This window comes from Amyelois transitella, chromosome 14, assembly GCF_032362555.1.
Source record: "Amyelois transitella isolate CPQ chromosome 14, ilAmyTran1.1, whole genome shotgun sequence".
Taxonomy (NCBI): Eukaryota; Metazoa; Arthropoda; class Insecta; order Lepidoptera; family Pyralidae; genus Amyelois; species Amyelois transitella.
Window position 1 is genome coordinate 9788620 of NC_083517.1, and position 15459 is coordinate 9804078.

The window sequence follows — 15459 nt, forward strand, 5'->3', positions numbered from 1 at the left end:
TTAATAAGTACAGTTTATTTAGATAATATTTGGTCTTTGAATAATTAAAATTGGACGTTTGGTTTTGAAGTTGTGGTGAAATTAAAATATTACGATTTCTGCTGCACGGCCCGGCGCGAGGCCGGCTCCCTACGCAGCGGTCGTGCGCGAAGTCTAATAATTTTCATGACATTATTTTTAGATTTTGTTCTTAAAACTACACCTACGCAAAAGTTCTTCTTAGATCTAAACAACAGTCCTTCTTTGTTATGTATCCTAAAACAACAGGTTGCACTGCGGGACTGCAGGCAGAAGTGACACTTTTGCCGGGAGCAAGACTTAGTTAGCCGCTTTGCAGGCGGTCCTTTAGTTAGTTCTAAACTTCTAATAGACATATATTTAGTATCGGCTGTGCATCCGTGCGAAGCCGGGGCGGGTCGCTAGTTTTAAATAAAATACTCAAACAGCACAAAAAAAAATATTTGTAATAAAAAAAATATCTTGTTTTTGTTGGGGCTCGAACTTGGACCGCCAACTTCAGAGTCTCACGCGCTGACCACTGGACCATCGAGGCCGTTGCGGTGTCGAAATTAAAGTAGACTACATACATATGGTCACGTCTATATCCCTTGCGGGGTAGACAGAGCCAACAGGCTTGAAAAAACTGAATGGCCACGTTCAGCTATTTGGCTTAATGATAGAATTGAGATTAAAATAGTGATAGGTTGCTCGGCCATCGTCTAAAAAAGAATCCCAAGTTTGTAATCCCATCCCTTAGTCGCCTTTTCACTTATATTTATAATATGTTATATGTAGGTATAATGCTGTCCTATAATGATAAATGACTTTGATTTTTAAATTTCGTTACTTATTTGCAGGCAAACTCATGCCTTGAGTTCACTTAAATGTCGATAACTTTGTTTTTAGTGAACCGATTTTGATGAAACAAACTTTAAATGTTCTTCTGAGATAAAACAAAGCAACTGGTGAAAGTTGTAAGTAAATCGGTTCAGTACTTTCGGAGATAATCGTGATCATACATACAGACAGACAAGAAATTAAAAAAAAAATTTTTTGCTTTCTATTATTCATTTTAAGTGTCCCTCTATCCATTTCAGTCAAAAATACTAAATGTACAGACAAAATATTTTTACTGTTTTATTATATGTATTGCTGTCCTATAATGATAAATGACTTTGATTTTTAAATTTCGTTACTTATTTGCAGGCAAACTCATGCCTTGAGTTCACTTAAATGTCGATAACTTTGTTTTTAGTGAACCGATTTTGATGAAACAAACTTTAAATGTTCTTCTGAGATAAAACAAAGCAACTGGTGAAAGTTGTAAGTAAATCGGTTCAGTACTTTCGGAGATAATCGTGATCATACATACAGACAGACAAGAAATTAAAAAAAAATTTTTTGCTTTCTATTATTCATTTTAAGTGTCCCTCTATCCATTTCAGTCAAAAATACTAAATGTACAGACAAAATATTTTTACTGTTTTATTATATGTATAGATAATTTAATATGTAAGTACTTAGGTATTATAGTTATACCAAAAAAAAAACTATATAAAAGGGGACAAATTAAAAAACAAGAAATATCTAAAATCACGCGGGAAATGTTAAAGAAAGAAGGAAGAAAGAAAAAAATGTTTATTTGGTACATTGAATTAAGTATAACAAGAACAGAATGTTTGCGCAGTACAAAAATAAACTCGCTTTGTTCAAAATAAAAGTGTCAATAACGTAAAAAAAAGCAATTCGCTAAATTAATTTTCTTTGCTAATTAGGTAACTCTTCAAAATTGTTAAATATTGCAAATGTAAAAACTTTTAAAAACAAATTAACATTTCTAGGCACATACCCCCAGCGCCATCTATCGGATGTAAGGCGTAATAAACGTCACCGTAATAATTTTGTAATTTTATTCTTATCAAAATAAAAGACAATTGTTTTTTGAAATTTCAGACTGTTCTGAAACAACCCGGAGAAGATCTGACAGGGCCTTTGGGGGTTGTACATCAGTTCGTTGATATGCCTTTGGAAGAAGTCCACCCGTACGATCCAGTCACTGAAACTTTTAATGCAGTGAGTAACATTGTTGTTATTTTTGTTGTTATTTTACTGAACAAGTAGTCACAGAATATAGTTTTTTTTTAATTTCAATTTTTTTTATAGTTATAAATGTTATATTTTTAATTTCAGAGCAGAAATGTGTCAGGTTGCTTTCCCGCCATGGGTTATAGTTTCGCGGCGGGCACAACAGATGGCCCTGGTGCTTTCGACTTCAAACAGGGCACCACAAGTGGGAATCCTCTCTGGGACGCTGTCAGGGACTTCATAGCGGAACCTACTAAGGAAGACGTTGAGTGCCACGCTCCTAAGCCGATATTGTTCGCTACTGGACGAGTGAGTAAGAATAGTTTACTTACATCAAAAATGGGAATCACTACTTTACAACGCAGCCCACCCGAAAAGTAATTAGTTACATAAGCGCAAACTAGATGGCGCTCAAACTAATCTCGGCTTTGTTTATAAGTCCCCAAGCTTCACTAGATGGCGCTGGTTTATTTACTTCATAACAGAAACGCGCTATGGTTGTTCTTCAACAAAGTATGACCTGTCTCGGGCGTCGCATTCACATCAAGACCTTACTTCATAGGATCATTTCTATAGTAAGCTCTTCGCATAGACGCTCGCAATACGCGGGGCCTCACTAACCATGATGAGGAGACGTGGCGCGGTGTCCTGAGCGTGAGGCGGGCGGTGGTAGCTTACTATCAGCCCTCGATGATCGTTCGCTCCCCCTCGGGGGAGAGTGGGATACTGTCGCTTTCTGAGTGGTTTTTGATACTCTTTTAAACACTTTAAAAAAAATTATTGCCCCTCATGAACGTTTGAATAATAAGAGAAATAAGTGAATAATACATCGATGTTCCTTAATAAATGATAACATACGTACAATAAAATATTTATAAGTATAAATAATTATTTGTATGATAAAGAAAGGGGTCTCTGGAAATTTTATGTAAGTAAATAAATAAAAATAAATGATTTACATACTTATTTACCTAAATAAAATTTTTACTCTTACAATACAATATTAAGTGTAAGTGAAATAAACTGATATTTTTTTTATTTTCCAAAAAAAAAAATTACATTAAAGCTTGTATGAATTGTCCATTTCGTGTACGCTAAAATAAGGGTTCAAAATAAACATAAGTCAGCTAGTAAGGTACAAAGAAATAAAATGTTTTTGTTAGTCTTATTAATAGGTACTTTTTAATTTTTTTTGTAGGCTTTTGAAGAATATTACGAATTTTAGTGTAAAAAGGCTGTGAAATGAAAGGTCCTTTAGCATTTGTTGTTAAAAGTACATTAAAACATTCACTAACAACAAAATTTAACAATCTCTCAATATTTTTTAATCGTGTCATAATAAAAAAAAAAAATCTTCTGCAGATAAAATTCCCATACAGCTGGCAACCCCGCATAGTCTCATGCGCAGTCGCGCGTATAGGAGGGTTCTTCCTCGCAGCGGTGCCAGGGGAATTCACCACCATGTCCGGGAGGCGATTGAGGAACGTCGTGAGGAAGACTGCTGGTGCGAAGAAGGTGGTGCTGGCTGGATTGTCCAACATTTACTCAGATTATATAGCCACGCCTGAGGAATATCAGGTATTGAGTTTGATAAATATATTTTTAAATTTGTGTTGTACATTGATTTACTTTACTACCGTGTGGTTCCCGGCACCAATAAAAACAAGAATAGGACTACTCCATCTTGTTTCCATGTGTGTCGTAAAAGGCGACAAAGGGATAGGCTTAGAAACTTGGGATTATTTTTAAGGCGATGGGCTAGCAACCTGTCGCTATTTGAATCTCAATTCTATCATTAAGCCAAATAGCTGAACGTGGCCATTCAGCCTTTCAAGACTGTTTGCTCTGTCTGCCTCGCAAGGGATATAGACGTGACCATATGTATGTATTGATGTACTTAAATTTGGCTAGTGAATGATTCGCAAAGTTCACTTTTATAAAAAAAAATATAATTGTACGAAATTTATATTTAAGTAGATTTAGATTTACAAATACATTTATTTTATTTTATTATTATTCATCCTTGACGCCCCAATGATTAATGATTTATTCATTATTATTTATAGATACATTATGCGCGGTGCAGTCGCGGGCACAGCTAGTTTAGTATAAAAATATGAATAAAATCTTAATATTTCAATTGATTATACTGTTTTTTTTTAATTAACAAGTTTTTATTTCAGGCGCAACGTTACGAAGCGGCATCAACAATATATGGTCCTCACACGCTCGACATTTATCTCAACAAATATGTTGAACTTACCGAAGCTTTACTTAATGTAAGTAAGTTTTCTAAACTTGGATTTTCTTGTGAGTTTATTTATTTGTTTGTTTGTTATATCTTTATTGCACAGATATTTATACAGTTGCAAGAAATAAATAACTTGCAATGGCGGATTTATTCCATGAAGTGATATCTATACTAATATTATAAAGCTGAAGAGTTTGTTTGTTTGAACGTGCTAATCTCAGGAACCATTAGGGTTCGAATTGAAAAAAAGTATTTTTTCTTTGAATATTCCATTTATCGAGAAATGCTTTAGGCTATATAACATCACGCTGTAACTTTTAGGAGCGAAGAAGTATGTAATGGAAAATGTGAAAAAAAAATTGGGGAAAATTATTCATCCTTGAGGGCTTCATGATGCCCAAAATAACTATTCCACGCGGACGAAGTCGCGGGCACAGCTAGTAAATAATAAACATATTTAAGTACCATACTATAAACCAAATCTCTGTATAGGTATAATAAAGTAAAATAAATAATTTCACCTTAATGGATTTTTCTTATGAAACAACTACATATATTTAAAACTGGTTATTTAAAATTAATCAAATGCCAAAAAAAAACCAGCCAAAAAAAATAGAAAAAAAAAATTAAATTAGATTGTGTCTTGTAAAAAAAAAACCAACTATAAACGAACGTGAAAAAAAAAACAACACAAAAACTGGCCAGTTCCATCCAAACCGTTTTTTTTTTTAATTTTTTTATCTTTATTTAGGCAACAAACAGTCGTTTACAAATAGAAATTTACATGTAAACTATGAGTACAACTTAAAGACCTATAGTGCCCTAAAGTGATGTACTTATATGTATATCTAATAAAATAAATAAAATAAAATAAAAAAGCCTTTTATTAAATAAATAAATTTCTCATTTCATGCTACATTATTTGTTTAGTTTCATGCAATTCATTGATTCTTATTCATTTCGCATTCAAATTATAAAAGTATGTTAATTAAGTATTTTCAATTTATGGATTTATATTAATTTCATTATCAGTTTGTTATTTATTTATTTATATTAATTTTTTTTTTTTTTGAATGAGAACCCCTCTCTAGGGTAAAGGCCTCCTCCATTTGTAACCAGTTCTTTCTGTCTTTTGCCTTGTTGTACCAGTTTTCTCCTGCTTTTCCCTTTATCTCATCGACCCATCTTTGTTGTGGTTTTCCCCTTCTTCTCTTTCCTACAGGTCCCTTCCACACTACGACTCGTTTCGTCCACCTTCCGTCTGTAGTTCTGGCCAAATGTCCTGCCCATTTCCATTTTAATTTCATGGAGTGGTGTAGGAAGTCTATCAGTTTCGTTTTCCGTCTAATTAAGCTGTTCCTAATTTTTTGTATTCTTCGTATTTTTAAAATTGATCTTTCCATGGCCGATTGACATATTCTTATTTTTTCTTTTACCTTTTTCGTGTATGTCCAAGTTTGTGCGCCATAGGTGAGACAGGGAAGAATTACGCCATCTATTACTTTCTTTTTCAGAGCAAGCGGCAGGTCCCCTTTTAATATTTCCTTATGGCTCCAGAATTTTTGCCAAGATGCGTTTATTCTTCTGGATATCTCTCCCATATTGCTGTTGGCGTGAAATGAAACTTGTTTTCCAAGGTAGATGTACGTATCCACATATTCTAGACTCACGTTACCGAGTTTTATAGGTGACTTTGCGGAGTTGGTCATAACTTTGGTTTTTTGCAAGTTCATTTCTAGTCCCACTCGTGAGCTTTGTTGGTGAAGAGTCTGTATCATTTTCTCTAGTTGGTGGCTTGATTCTGAGAACAGTACTATGTCGTCAGCAAAACGTAAGTGCGTTAAGTTGTTGTTCTGTATTTTTAAACCAAGGCCTCTCCAATCTAGTTTTTTAAATATTGTATCCAACACAGCAATAAAAAGCTTCGGAGAGAGAGGGTCGCCTTGTTTTACTCCTCTATTTATTTTTATTTCTGGGCCACACGTCTCTAAGCTAACTCTACTTGTACTATTCTCGTAGATGAAGCGTATTATATTACAATATCGTTCGTCTATTTCATTCTCTTTCAATGTCTGCCAGATAGAGGTATGTGAGATAGAGTCAAATGCCTTTTGATAGTCAATAAAGGCAAGGTAGAGAGGTCTTCGAAATTCTCTATACTTCTCTATTATGCTGTCAAGGACTTGAATGTGGTCAACTGTTGAGAAACCTTTGCGAAAACCTGCCTGCTCTACTGGTTGATTATTGTCAATTTTTGTTGATATTCGACTTAGGAGACATGATGAGAACAATTTATATAAGCACTGCAGCAAACTGATAGGTCTATAGTTGGCTATGTCCTTCGGGTCACCTTTCTTGTACAGTAAAATAATTTTTGACTTTGTCCATTGTTCTGGAACTCTTTGTTCTTTATTTATAATATTGAAAAGTACTGTTATTATGGGAACCAGCAGCTTTCCAGCTACTTTTATTGCTTCATTTGGTATACCGTCCGGGCCTGGGCTTTTTTCTGGTTTTAATTTTTCTATTTGTTCTTTTATTTCGTCTTCTTGCCAGTCTGTTTTTGGTTCTCTCTGCGAGTAAAAATGAATTTCTTCCAAGTCTTCATGTTCTGAATTTATACTATAAAGATTTTTGTAAAAATTAGTTGCTATTTCAAGTATATTATCTCTGTTGTTCGTGCAAGTAGAGTCTCGAGTCAAGCTGGGTATCCATGTTTGTCAACTATGAGTACAACTTAAAGACCTATAGTGCCCTAAAGTGATGTACTTATATGTATATCTAATAAAAAGGGTTAATTACATGGCACGTTATTCCCCCCAGGACGCGGGGCTGGCCCCGGGGCCGGAGCCCGGCGACTGGAGCGGGCAGCTGGTGACGCTGGTGCCGCCCGTGCTGTGGGACGCCGCGCCCTGGCGCCGCGACTTCGGCGACTGCGTGCGCCAGCCCGAGCCGCACCACGCGCCCGGGGACACAGTCACCGCCACTTTCGTGAGTCTATTGACGGCCTCTGTGGCTAGCGTTGAAAATTCCGAAAGAAACAAATTGTTTTTTTCGGTGAAAGAAACGTTTTTTCGTTTTTTACCGTTTTATTGGTTTGTTACATTGAAATATATCAGAATAAAACCTTGGGGAAAAAAAGGTTTTATTGAGATTTTCGTCGTTTGTTTCGAAAAATAAGAAAAAAACGATTGGAAAACTATATATATATTCTATGTATAATTACCAATTTTTAAAACAATGATGCATATTGTAAGGTAATCAATACTTTTCCTATCGTATTTTTCCGTTTCTTTCATATTTTTCCGTTTTATTAATAAAAAACATGAAATATTTCATTCTTATCTTTCTTGAAACTTTCGTAAAAAACTTGTATAAAAACGAGAGAATTTGAAAAAAACCGGAAAATTTCCCGCGTTTTTCAACCCTATCTGTGGCGCAGCGGTAGTACGCTTGTCTGTGACACCGGAGGGCCCGGGTTCGAATCCCGGTGAGGGCATGATGAGAAAAGATCTTTTTCTGATTTTTTAAACATTTATTTCTATGTAGCGTGTTACGACGTCACATTATATGAAAGAAATGATTGTTACGTTTGTAACGGGGCAAACGTCACTCGCCATCAAACCAATCGAAGCGCGTGTGCTAAATCGCGCAATCAAAGATTTCACAGATTGGAGCAAAATACAACAATAAATATAATAGAAAATAACACTATTCGAATCGGGCAAGGTTTGAAATAGTCCTTTTTTTCTGCGATCTCGTTAAAGGCGACTAAGGGATAGCCTTATAAACTTGGGATCCTTCTTTTAGACGATGGGCTAGCAACAATTCACTATTAGAATCCCAATTCTATAAGCTTAACGTGACCAATCAGTATTTTCAAGACTTTTGGCTCTGTCTGCTCGGCAAAGGGTATAGACGCGAATATATATATGTATGTAGTGAATCACGGCCTCTGTGGCGCAGCGGTAGTACGCTTGTCTGTGACACCGGAGGTCCCGGGTTCGAATCCCGGCCAGGGCATGATGAGAAAAGAACTTTTTCTGATTGGCCTGGGTCTTGGATGTTTATCTATACATATAAGTATTTATTATAAAATATAGAATCGTTGAGTTAGTATCTCGTAACACAAGTCTCGAACTTACTTCGAGGCTAACTCAATTTATGTAATTTGTCCCGTATATATTTATTTATGTATGTAGTCAAAAGTTGAAAACTGTCTGTAGAATAGAATAGAATAGATTTATTTTCAAAATTGGATACAAGGTATCAATTATTGACGTCACATCTCTTAAATCTAATTATAACTACTACCGCTTCCAAAGCGCATGTGTAGAAGAAGCGGCGGAACTAACTACACTGCAGCATTTTCATCGGACGTCAATATACAAATATAGATCTCTTAAATCTAAATCTCACTCATCTAAAAGTGCAGTGTGGTTCTCGGCACCAATACTAAAAAGAATAGGACCACTGCATCTCTTTCCCATGGATGTCGAAAAAGGCGACTAAGGGATACACTTACAAACTTGGGATTCATTTTTAGGCGATGGGCTAGCAACCTGTCACTATTTGAATCTCAATTCTATCATTAAGCCAAATAGCTGGACGTGGCCATTCAGTCTTTTCAAGACTGTTTGCTCTGTCTGCCCCGCAAGGGATATAGACGTGACCATATGTATGTATGTATCAAAACTGTATGTTTGTGTGTATCTACAGGTAGCCGGTCATCCCCGCAACAACATCCGTCACGGGCGGAGTTACGCCAACGTGGAGAAGTTGGAGTCTGAAGAAGATGACGCATGGGTTTCTGTGTTAACTGACGCTGATTGGGAGACCAAGTTAGTATGAGGACATTAATTAAATTGTTTTAATGTAAAGGCAGTGCCGTGTGGTTCCCGGCACCAATAGAAAAAGGAATAGGACCGATCCGTCTCTTTCCTATGGATGTCGTAAAAGGCGGCTAAGGAGTAGGCTTATAAACTCGGGATTCTTCTTTTAGGCAACGGGCTGTACTGTAGGCTTTAGGCTATATAACATCACGCTGCAACTATAAGGAGCAAAGAAATAATGGAAAATGTAAATAAAAACGGGGAAAATTATTCATCTCAGAGGGCTTAAATGATGCCCAAAATAACTATTCCACGCGGACGAAGTCTCGGGCACAGCTAGTGAAATGATAATTCTTGCCTTTTCAGATTCATCTGGCAGCGCAACTCCAAAATCTTGGGCACAAGTTACGCGACAATCGAGTGGGAGATACCCCCAGGAACACCCCCCGGGAAATACAGAATCCACCATTACGGTAGTTATAAATACATTCTAGGCGGTATTTATCCTTACCACGGCTTCTCTGATACTTTTGAAGTGACTTAATCTATGTGGAATCATGACTTAGTGAGACTTTGAAAAATTTATTTAGTTGTCGTCACTCTGCGGTGGTAATTTGAAGTGTTTTTTTTTTAATTGAGGCAAATATAGTCGATGACGTTTCTTGCTTTCGATTACGCATGTAGTAATCGATTTTTTTTAAACGTTACTCGAGTTAGGTTCGATTCAACGTTGTTATGTTTTTTTCAATAAGTTATGTTTATTAATAATAAATTGTACGTCAGACTCACGGAATGACGGAAGGCCTTGTAGTGCTGTGTTAGTTACCTAGAAATTGTTATAATTATTATTCCTATTTCTAAGGTTGTGTATATTTACGCTTAGAAATCTTAGAAACAAAACTTTTGTCATAAATCTATACTAATATAATAAAGCTGATGAGTTTGTTTGTTTGTTTGAACGCGCTAATTCCAAGAAATACTGGTTCGAATTGAAAAATTATTTTTGTGTTGAATAGACCATTTATCGAGGAAAGTTTTAGGCTATATCACATCACGCTGCAACTATAAAGAGCAAAGAAATAATGGATAATATGAAAAAACCGGTAAAATTGATGCCCAAAATAACTATTCCAAAGTAGTATGCAGAGATCTTGGCAAGTGGAAAGAGGTAGTCTCTGCCTACCCCTCCAGGAAAGAAGCGTGATTTTATGTATGTATGTATAACTATTCCACGCCGACGGAGTCGCGGGCACAGCTAGTACTTTAGTAAAATTGTATTGTTTATACTTGCCCCATACTAGTTTTGTGTTCCATTGCTACTATACAAAATATGGTCACAAAACCTAATTAAGTTATTACATTTGTGTAATAAGGGCTGTTTATATTATGTATCATATTTTTTCTAAGAAAAAGGTATATGTGGATATATTATTAGTAAATATATAGAGAGTTATACATTCACTTAAAGAAACATTCCTTATTTATGATATACTTACTTTGTAATTTTGTTTGATCAAAATTCAAAAACTTGTGATTAAAATAAACGTATTAATTTAAATTAAGTATATCAATTCTAACTAAATATGTAGAAGTATTTGAACAAAAAACCTTTTTAATGACTTTAAAGTTATTGCCTAATACCTAGCTATTATTTTGAAACCAAAGTACCTACACTTAATTGTCATACGTAATTTTTATTTACTATTTTTAATCGAATACTAGGTATTTGAATTATATAAAGTGCCTTATTTTTGTACAATTAAAGATTATTGTCAGACAAATTATAACATTAGATAAACAGACTATGGTTTTACTGTTTCCCTCAATATGTATACAGGGTGACTTTTAATTCAACTGCATAATTTTAACTGTTAAGTGTACTCATCTAAAGGATATTTAAAAACGTTAAAAGAAAAATATTAGTTCATATTTCAGAAAGTAGTATAGTCTATGTTTAAAAGGATGCAGTTGTTTTAAATGTCACCTGTATAGGATCTTCTTGGAAAATTTTATGACTCAGTAGCTTCCTACGACTAGGTAAGTATAAATCATCAATCTCTCAGCGTTAGTCCTGATTATGACCTCACCTCTTTGGAGCGGATCCCCGGGATGCGCCCTTAAACATGACCCTGATTTGGGTAACTCAGGTTATTATATACCTAAATCTACGAGCAATTGCTTGAACGTGCAAATATTTTAATTCATCAATTTATTATGTAAATTATTTATGCCGGGACCAATGAAAAAAGAATAGGACCACTCCATCTCTTTCCCATGGATGTCGTAAAGGACGACTAAGGGATAGGCTTACAAACTTGGGATTCTTTTTTTAGGCGATGTGCTAGTATCCTGTCACTATTTGAATCTCAATTCTATCATCAAGTCAAATAGCTGAACGTGGCCTTTCAGTCTTTTTAAGACTGCTGGCTCTGTCTACCTCGCAAGGGATATAGACGTGACCATATGTATGTATGTAGTATTTATATCCAATGTAAAATAAAAACATCGAAACCTTTTAAGGAAAGGTAGGTGCACGGTAGTTCGTCTTGGCGGGAGCACGACCGTGCCCACAGATACAAATAATATAATAATTTAAAGGAACAAATAATACACAATTAAACTGAGATAACTAACTGGTATAAAATTTTTAATATTTTGACTGAAACGGATAGATAATTTTTTTTTACATTTTTTGTCTGTCTGTCTGAAGGCGCTACATTCAGATTACATGTACCTCGATGCGGGCGAGAGGCTCACCCCGCGCGGGGCTCACCCCCGACCACGCTTGCCCCGCTAGATCGCCGCCGCACCGTAGCCGCTGGCGCGTGACCTCACGTAACCCGAATAAAGTTTGCGAATGCAATGGAGTCCGCATCAGAATATTTATTGTTTTTGATACAATAAAATTATTTTACAAAAAACATACATATATTAAATTACATTATAAGCAATGATATAGTTGCGGATGTATGCAAACATTTTGTATGAAATGAATAAGTTTGTAATGGTTTTAAAAAAACTACTCGTAATTACTTATTCGTTTTCGTAATGTATAAAATAAAATAAAAATAAAATAAAATAAAATAAAATAAAATAAAATAAAATAAAAATTGTTTATTTCAGATAGCCACGGATCCATATCAATGTTAGTAAACTTAGTCTAGATTTGTTAGTAACATGGCACGATAAGAAATACTAAAACATAAAAAATAAAATAAAATAAAATAAAATCAAATAAAATAAAATATAAAATAAAATAAAATAAAATGGAGAGTGATCAGATCGGCTCATTTCTTTCACAGATCACCCTCCTCACAAAAACAGCCCACAACGGAGAGGAGAACCTGTCTGCCAACGTCTTCAAAATGCTATTGGGACTGTCCCGTATTCTAAAAATTAGCGACGAGGTCTTCTTGCGCATAATAGCCGCAAAGCTATCGACTTGGTATTCCGCGAACATACCTGAGGCGCTACAGAAACGAGGCAATCCCAGCATCATCCTGAAAACGTTATTGTATAGAACACGCAGTGCGTCCATCGCCTTTTGGGTACAGCCCACCCACAGACTTCCCGTGTACATATTCTGACAGTATGATTTGAACAGCGTGATCTTGACATCTTCAGTACAACGAGAGAATCTGCGGATCAGCATATTCCCCCTCACCGCTAGCGCCCTGCGTTCTCTATCAATGTCCTCATCATCTTTAAGGTCCTCAGTAACAATGTGTCCCAGGTATTTGAATTTTGTCACGCGTTTTATTTCAACTCCACCGAGAGTGATACTCAATGTGACATTGGGGCGGTTACCGGGGGCCTCAAAGACCATATACTCGGTTTTCCTGACATTATAAATCAGCCCATGATTGGCGGCATAGGTCTGACACACTTCAAGCAGGGTGTTTATCCCCCCCACCGTCGGACTAAGCAGCACCATGTCATCGGCGTAACTAATATTATTTAGATTAACGCCATCCAACCGACATCCGACACGCATGCTGCTCAGCTCAACGATGAGATCGTTGATGTATATGTTAAAGAGCGTGGGAGACGTTAAACCACCCTGTCTCACCCCGCTCTCCAACACATATGGCTCTGAAAATGCACCCGCCCACTTCACAACATTAGATTGATTGGCGTACCAAAATTTAAATATATTTATGATTTCCGCCGGCATACCCCCCTCACTCAGCTTACTCCAGAGCTTGTTGTATGACACAAGGTCAAAAGCCGTCGAGAGGTCAAGGAAACAGCCATACACCTGCGTCCTGCGACTTGTGTAGTATTTGACAGTGTGCTTTAAACTCACAATTGCGCTTTCCGTAGACAGCTTGGTACGAAATCCAAACTGTGCATCGTGAATATCAGCAAACTTCTGTAAAATCGAGTTTAGCACACTGTCAAACACCTTAGCAATGGTTGTTGCTAGCGAAATGGGGCGGTAGTTCCCCTTTACCGAAACGTCACCCGCCCTATTCTTCACAATGGGTATCACAACCGTTTTCAACATTTCATGTGGAAGATAAGAGTGGCTAATACACATTGTAAAGAAGAGAGCGAGCACCCTGGGCAAGTGAGCACCGGCATGTTTCAAATGCTCCACACTGATGCCATCATGGCCAGGAGATTTTCCACCACTCATACCATTTATCGCCATTTTAATCTGTTTTGCCGAAATACATATCAGTGGAGTCTGTCCGCTAAGCTCAACATAAGAGGGAGCCGAAGGCCCCAACTGTGAGCTAACCCTAAAATGATTTCGAAACATATTGGCAATACTAATAGGCTCGCTTTCCCCCTCCACACTCGCGGGCAGGCCAGGCCTAACATCAAGCCTTTTTGTCGCTTTCCAAAATCTGTCAAACCGCTTTTCCGCTCTATACTTAGCTAAGACATTCATTTTAAGTATATCTTGATTTTTTTGACACCATTGTAGACGGCTCTTAAAAATATGTATATCATAATAATATATTTTATGGCTTCGGAACCCTAAAAATATATGGTTTTCTATCTTGGGTTGTCGTTGATGTCGGCGTCGGAATAATCCCATGACTATCTAAGTCCATAATATCAACTGTCGACTCCACACCATCCGCACTTCTCTGTTCGGACATTGTCAACGACGATATCGGAGACAATTTATTTTTCCTAAAAATTAATAACAATCAAATAATGGGATAATGACTGTGATCGTGCCAAATGAAGAAAGCGAAGAAAAGTAAACCCTGCGACGTCTTGCAGCTGAGGAGGTACCCTGAATAATACAGTTACCTAGGAGTAAGTACCTATAGAAAAAGACATAGAACGATTGTTCTATCCAGTAAAAAGTACTGTTTCCGTAGGCAAAGACCAGGGCAACAACTAGTGACAGTATAACCGACGGCGGCGGAGCTGTTGTTTGTTGTTGTTTTATCTATCTATCTACCTACTGCCGCCCCGCCACAAGCCGGTATCAAATGAAATATTTTTCACCTTCAGTGTTTGCGGAGAAAATCTCAGTAGGCATCTATATGTCTATCTATTAGTAAGTGTAATTAGTACCCACCATCTAAATTGTCCCATATGGGAAGCTCTTCCAAGTTTTTTTTTTTAACATGCTAACATGACGTAAAATTATACACCTATTTACACTAAACGAAACAAATAAACTGTATTAAAAACTAACCTAAACTATCTATAATATATTTCAGAAAGTACCAAAAAAAAAAAAGTATCAAAATCCACGATCCTAAATAGGTACCTACGTAATATCACCCCGGCCGACAGAAAAGCGACGCGTAAGATTCAGAGATCAACGACACAATTCATAAAGCTGAGCTGACAATTATGTACAGAAATAAATTCAAACAAAATGAATGTGGGAAATTAAATACTTCGCAGAATATTTTTCAACGACGCTCGGAGCGACTGGCACAGGTCCTGCGTCCGAGAATGTGATCCGCGGAGTGAAGGCACGCTTACAAAGGATAGCGCTTTATCCCACCCGGTCGTGTAGGAATGAGACAGAGATAAAGTGTCAACACTCTACTGTCCAGTATTATTGTCGCAACAATTTTAATTCCTGTTTTCATCTATTTAGTTTAATGACGTCTAAACAAAACATCCAATCGAAATTTCATCTTCCAGAAGTTATTATTTTTTAATGATCTTAAATTTGGTACAAAATTCAAATTTTAAATCCTTATAGTTTGAGATAAATAATCGAAATCTAGACTTGTGTTCCTGAATTTTTTTGATCGAGGATTTTTGTTCCAATCGTGTTTTCATCTTCCACAAATATAATTGAATATATTT

At 36.4% G+C, this 15459-nt stretch overlaps 2 protein-coding genes and 1 non-coding gene across 5 annotated transcripts in view; 2 read left to right on the forward strand and 1 right to left on the reverse strand.

Moving 5' to 3' along the window:
* LOC106132453 (neutral ceramidase) overlaps positions 1-10924 on the forward strand; it is a 29156-nt gene extending 18232 nt beyond the window's left edge. The window contains exons 9-15 of one of the 2 annotated variants that reach the window (XM_060947711.1): positions 1954-2073; positions 2191-2394; positions 3448-3663; positions 4269-4364; positions 7160-7327; positions 9056-9177; positions 9535-10924. In XM_060947711.1, coding sequence (XP_060803694.1) covers positions 1954-2073; positions 2191-2394; positions 3448-3663; positions 4269-4364; positions 7160-7327; positions 9056-9177; positions 9535-9712 — 1104 coding nt within the window. In that variant the 3' untranslated portion in view covers positions 9713-10924. The remainder of the gene's footprint in view (positions 1-1953; positions 2074-2190; positions 2395-3447; positions 3664-4268; positions 4365-7159; positions 7328-9055; positions 9178-9534) is intronic. The other variant, XM_060947712.1, reaches the window with a different exon arrangement.
* The window catches only part of LOC106132326 (STE20-related kinase adapter protein alpha), a 204459-nt gene that overhangs the window by 148002 nt on the left and 40998 nt on the right, over positions 1-15459 (reverse strand). The window contains exon 9 of one of the 2 annotated variants that reach the window (XR_009657142.1): positions 8510-8523. The exons of the other annotated variant lie outside the window; for it this stretch is intronic. The gene's annotated coding sequence lies outside the window, so the exon portion shown is untranslated. Of the gene's footprint in view, positions 1-8509; positions 8524-15459 lie in introns of those variants that run through there. 2 annotated transcript variants of the gene reach the window in all.
* LOC132902529 (small nucleolar RNA U3) lies at positions 2631-2830 on the forward strand. Its single transcript, XR_009657158.1, has one exon. It is a non-coding gene; the product is annotated as a small nucleolar RNA U3 (small nucleolar RNA).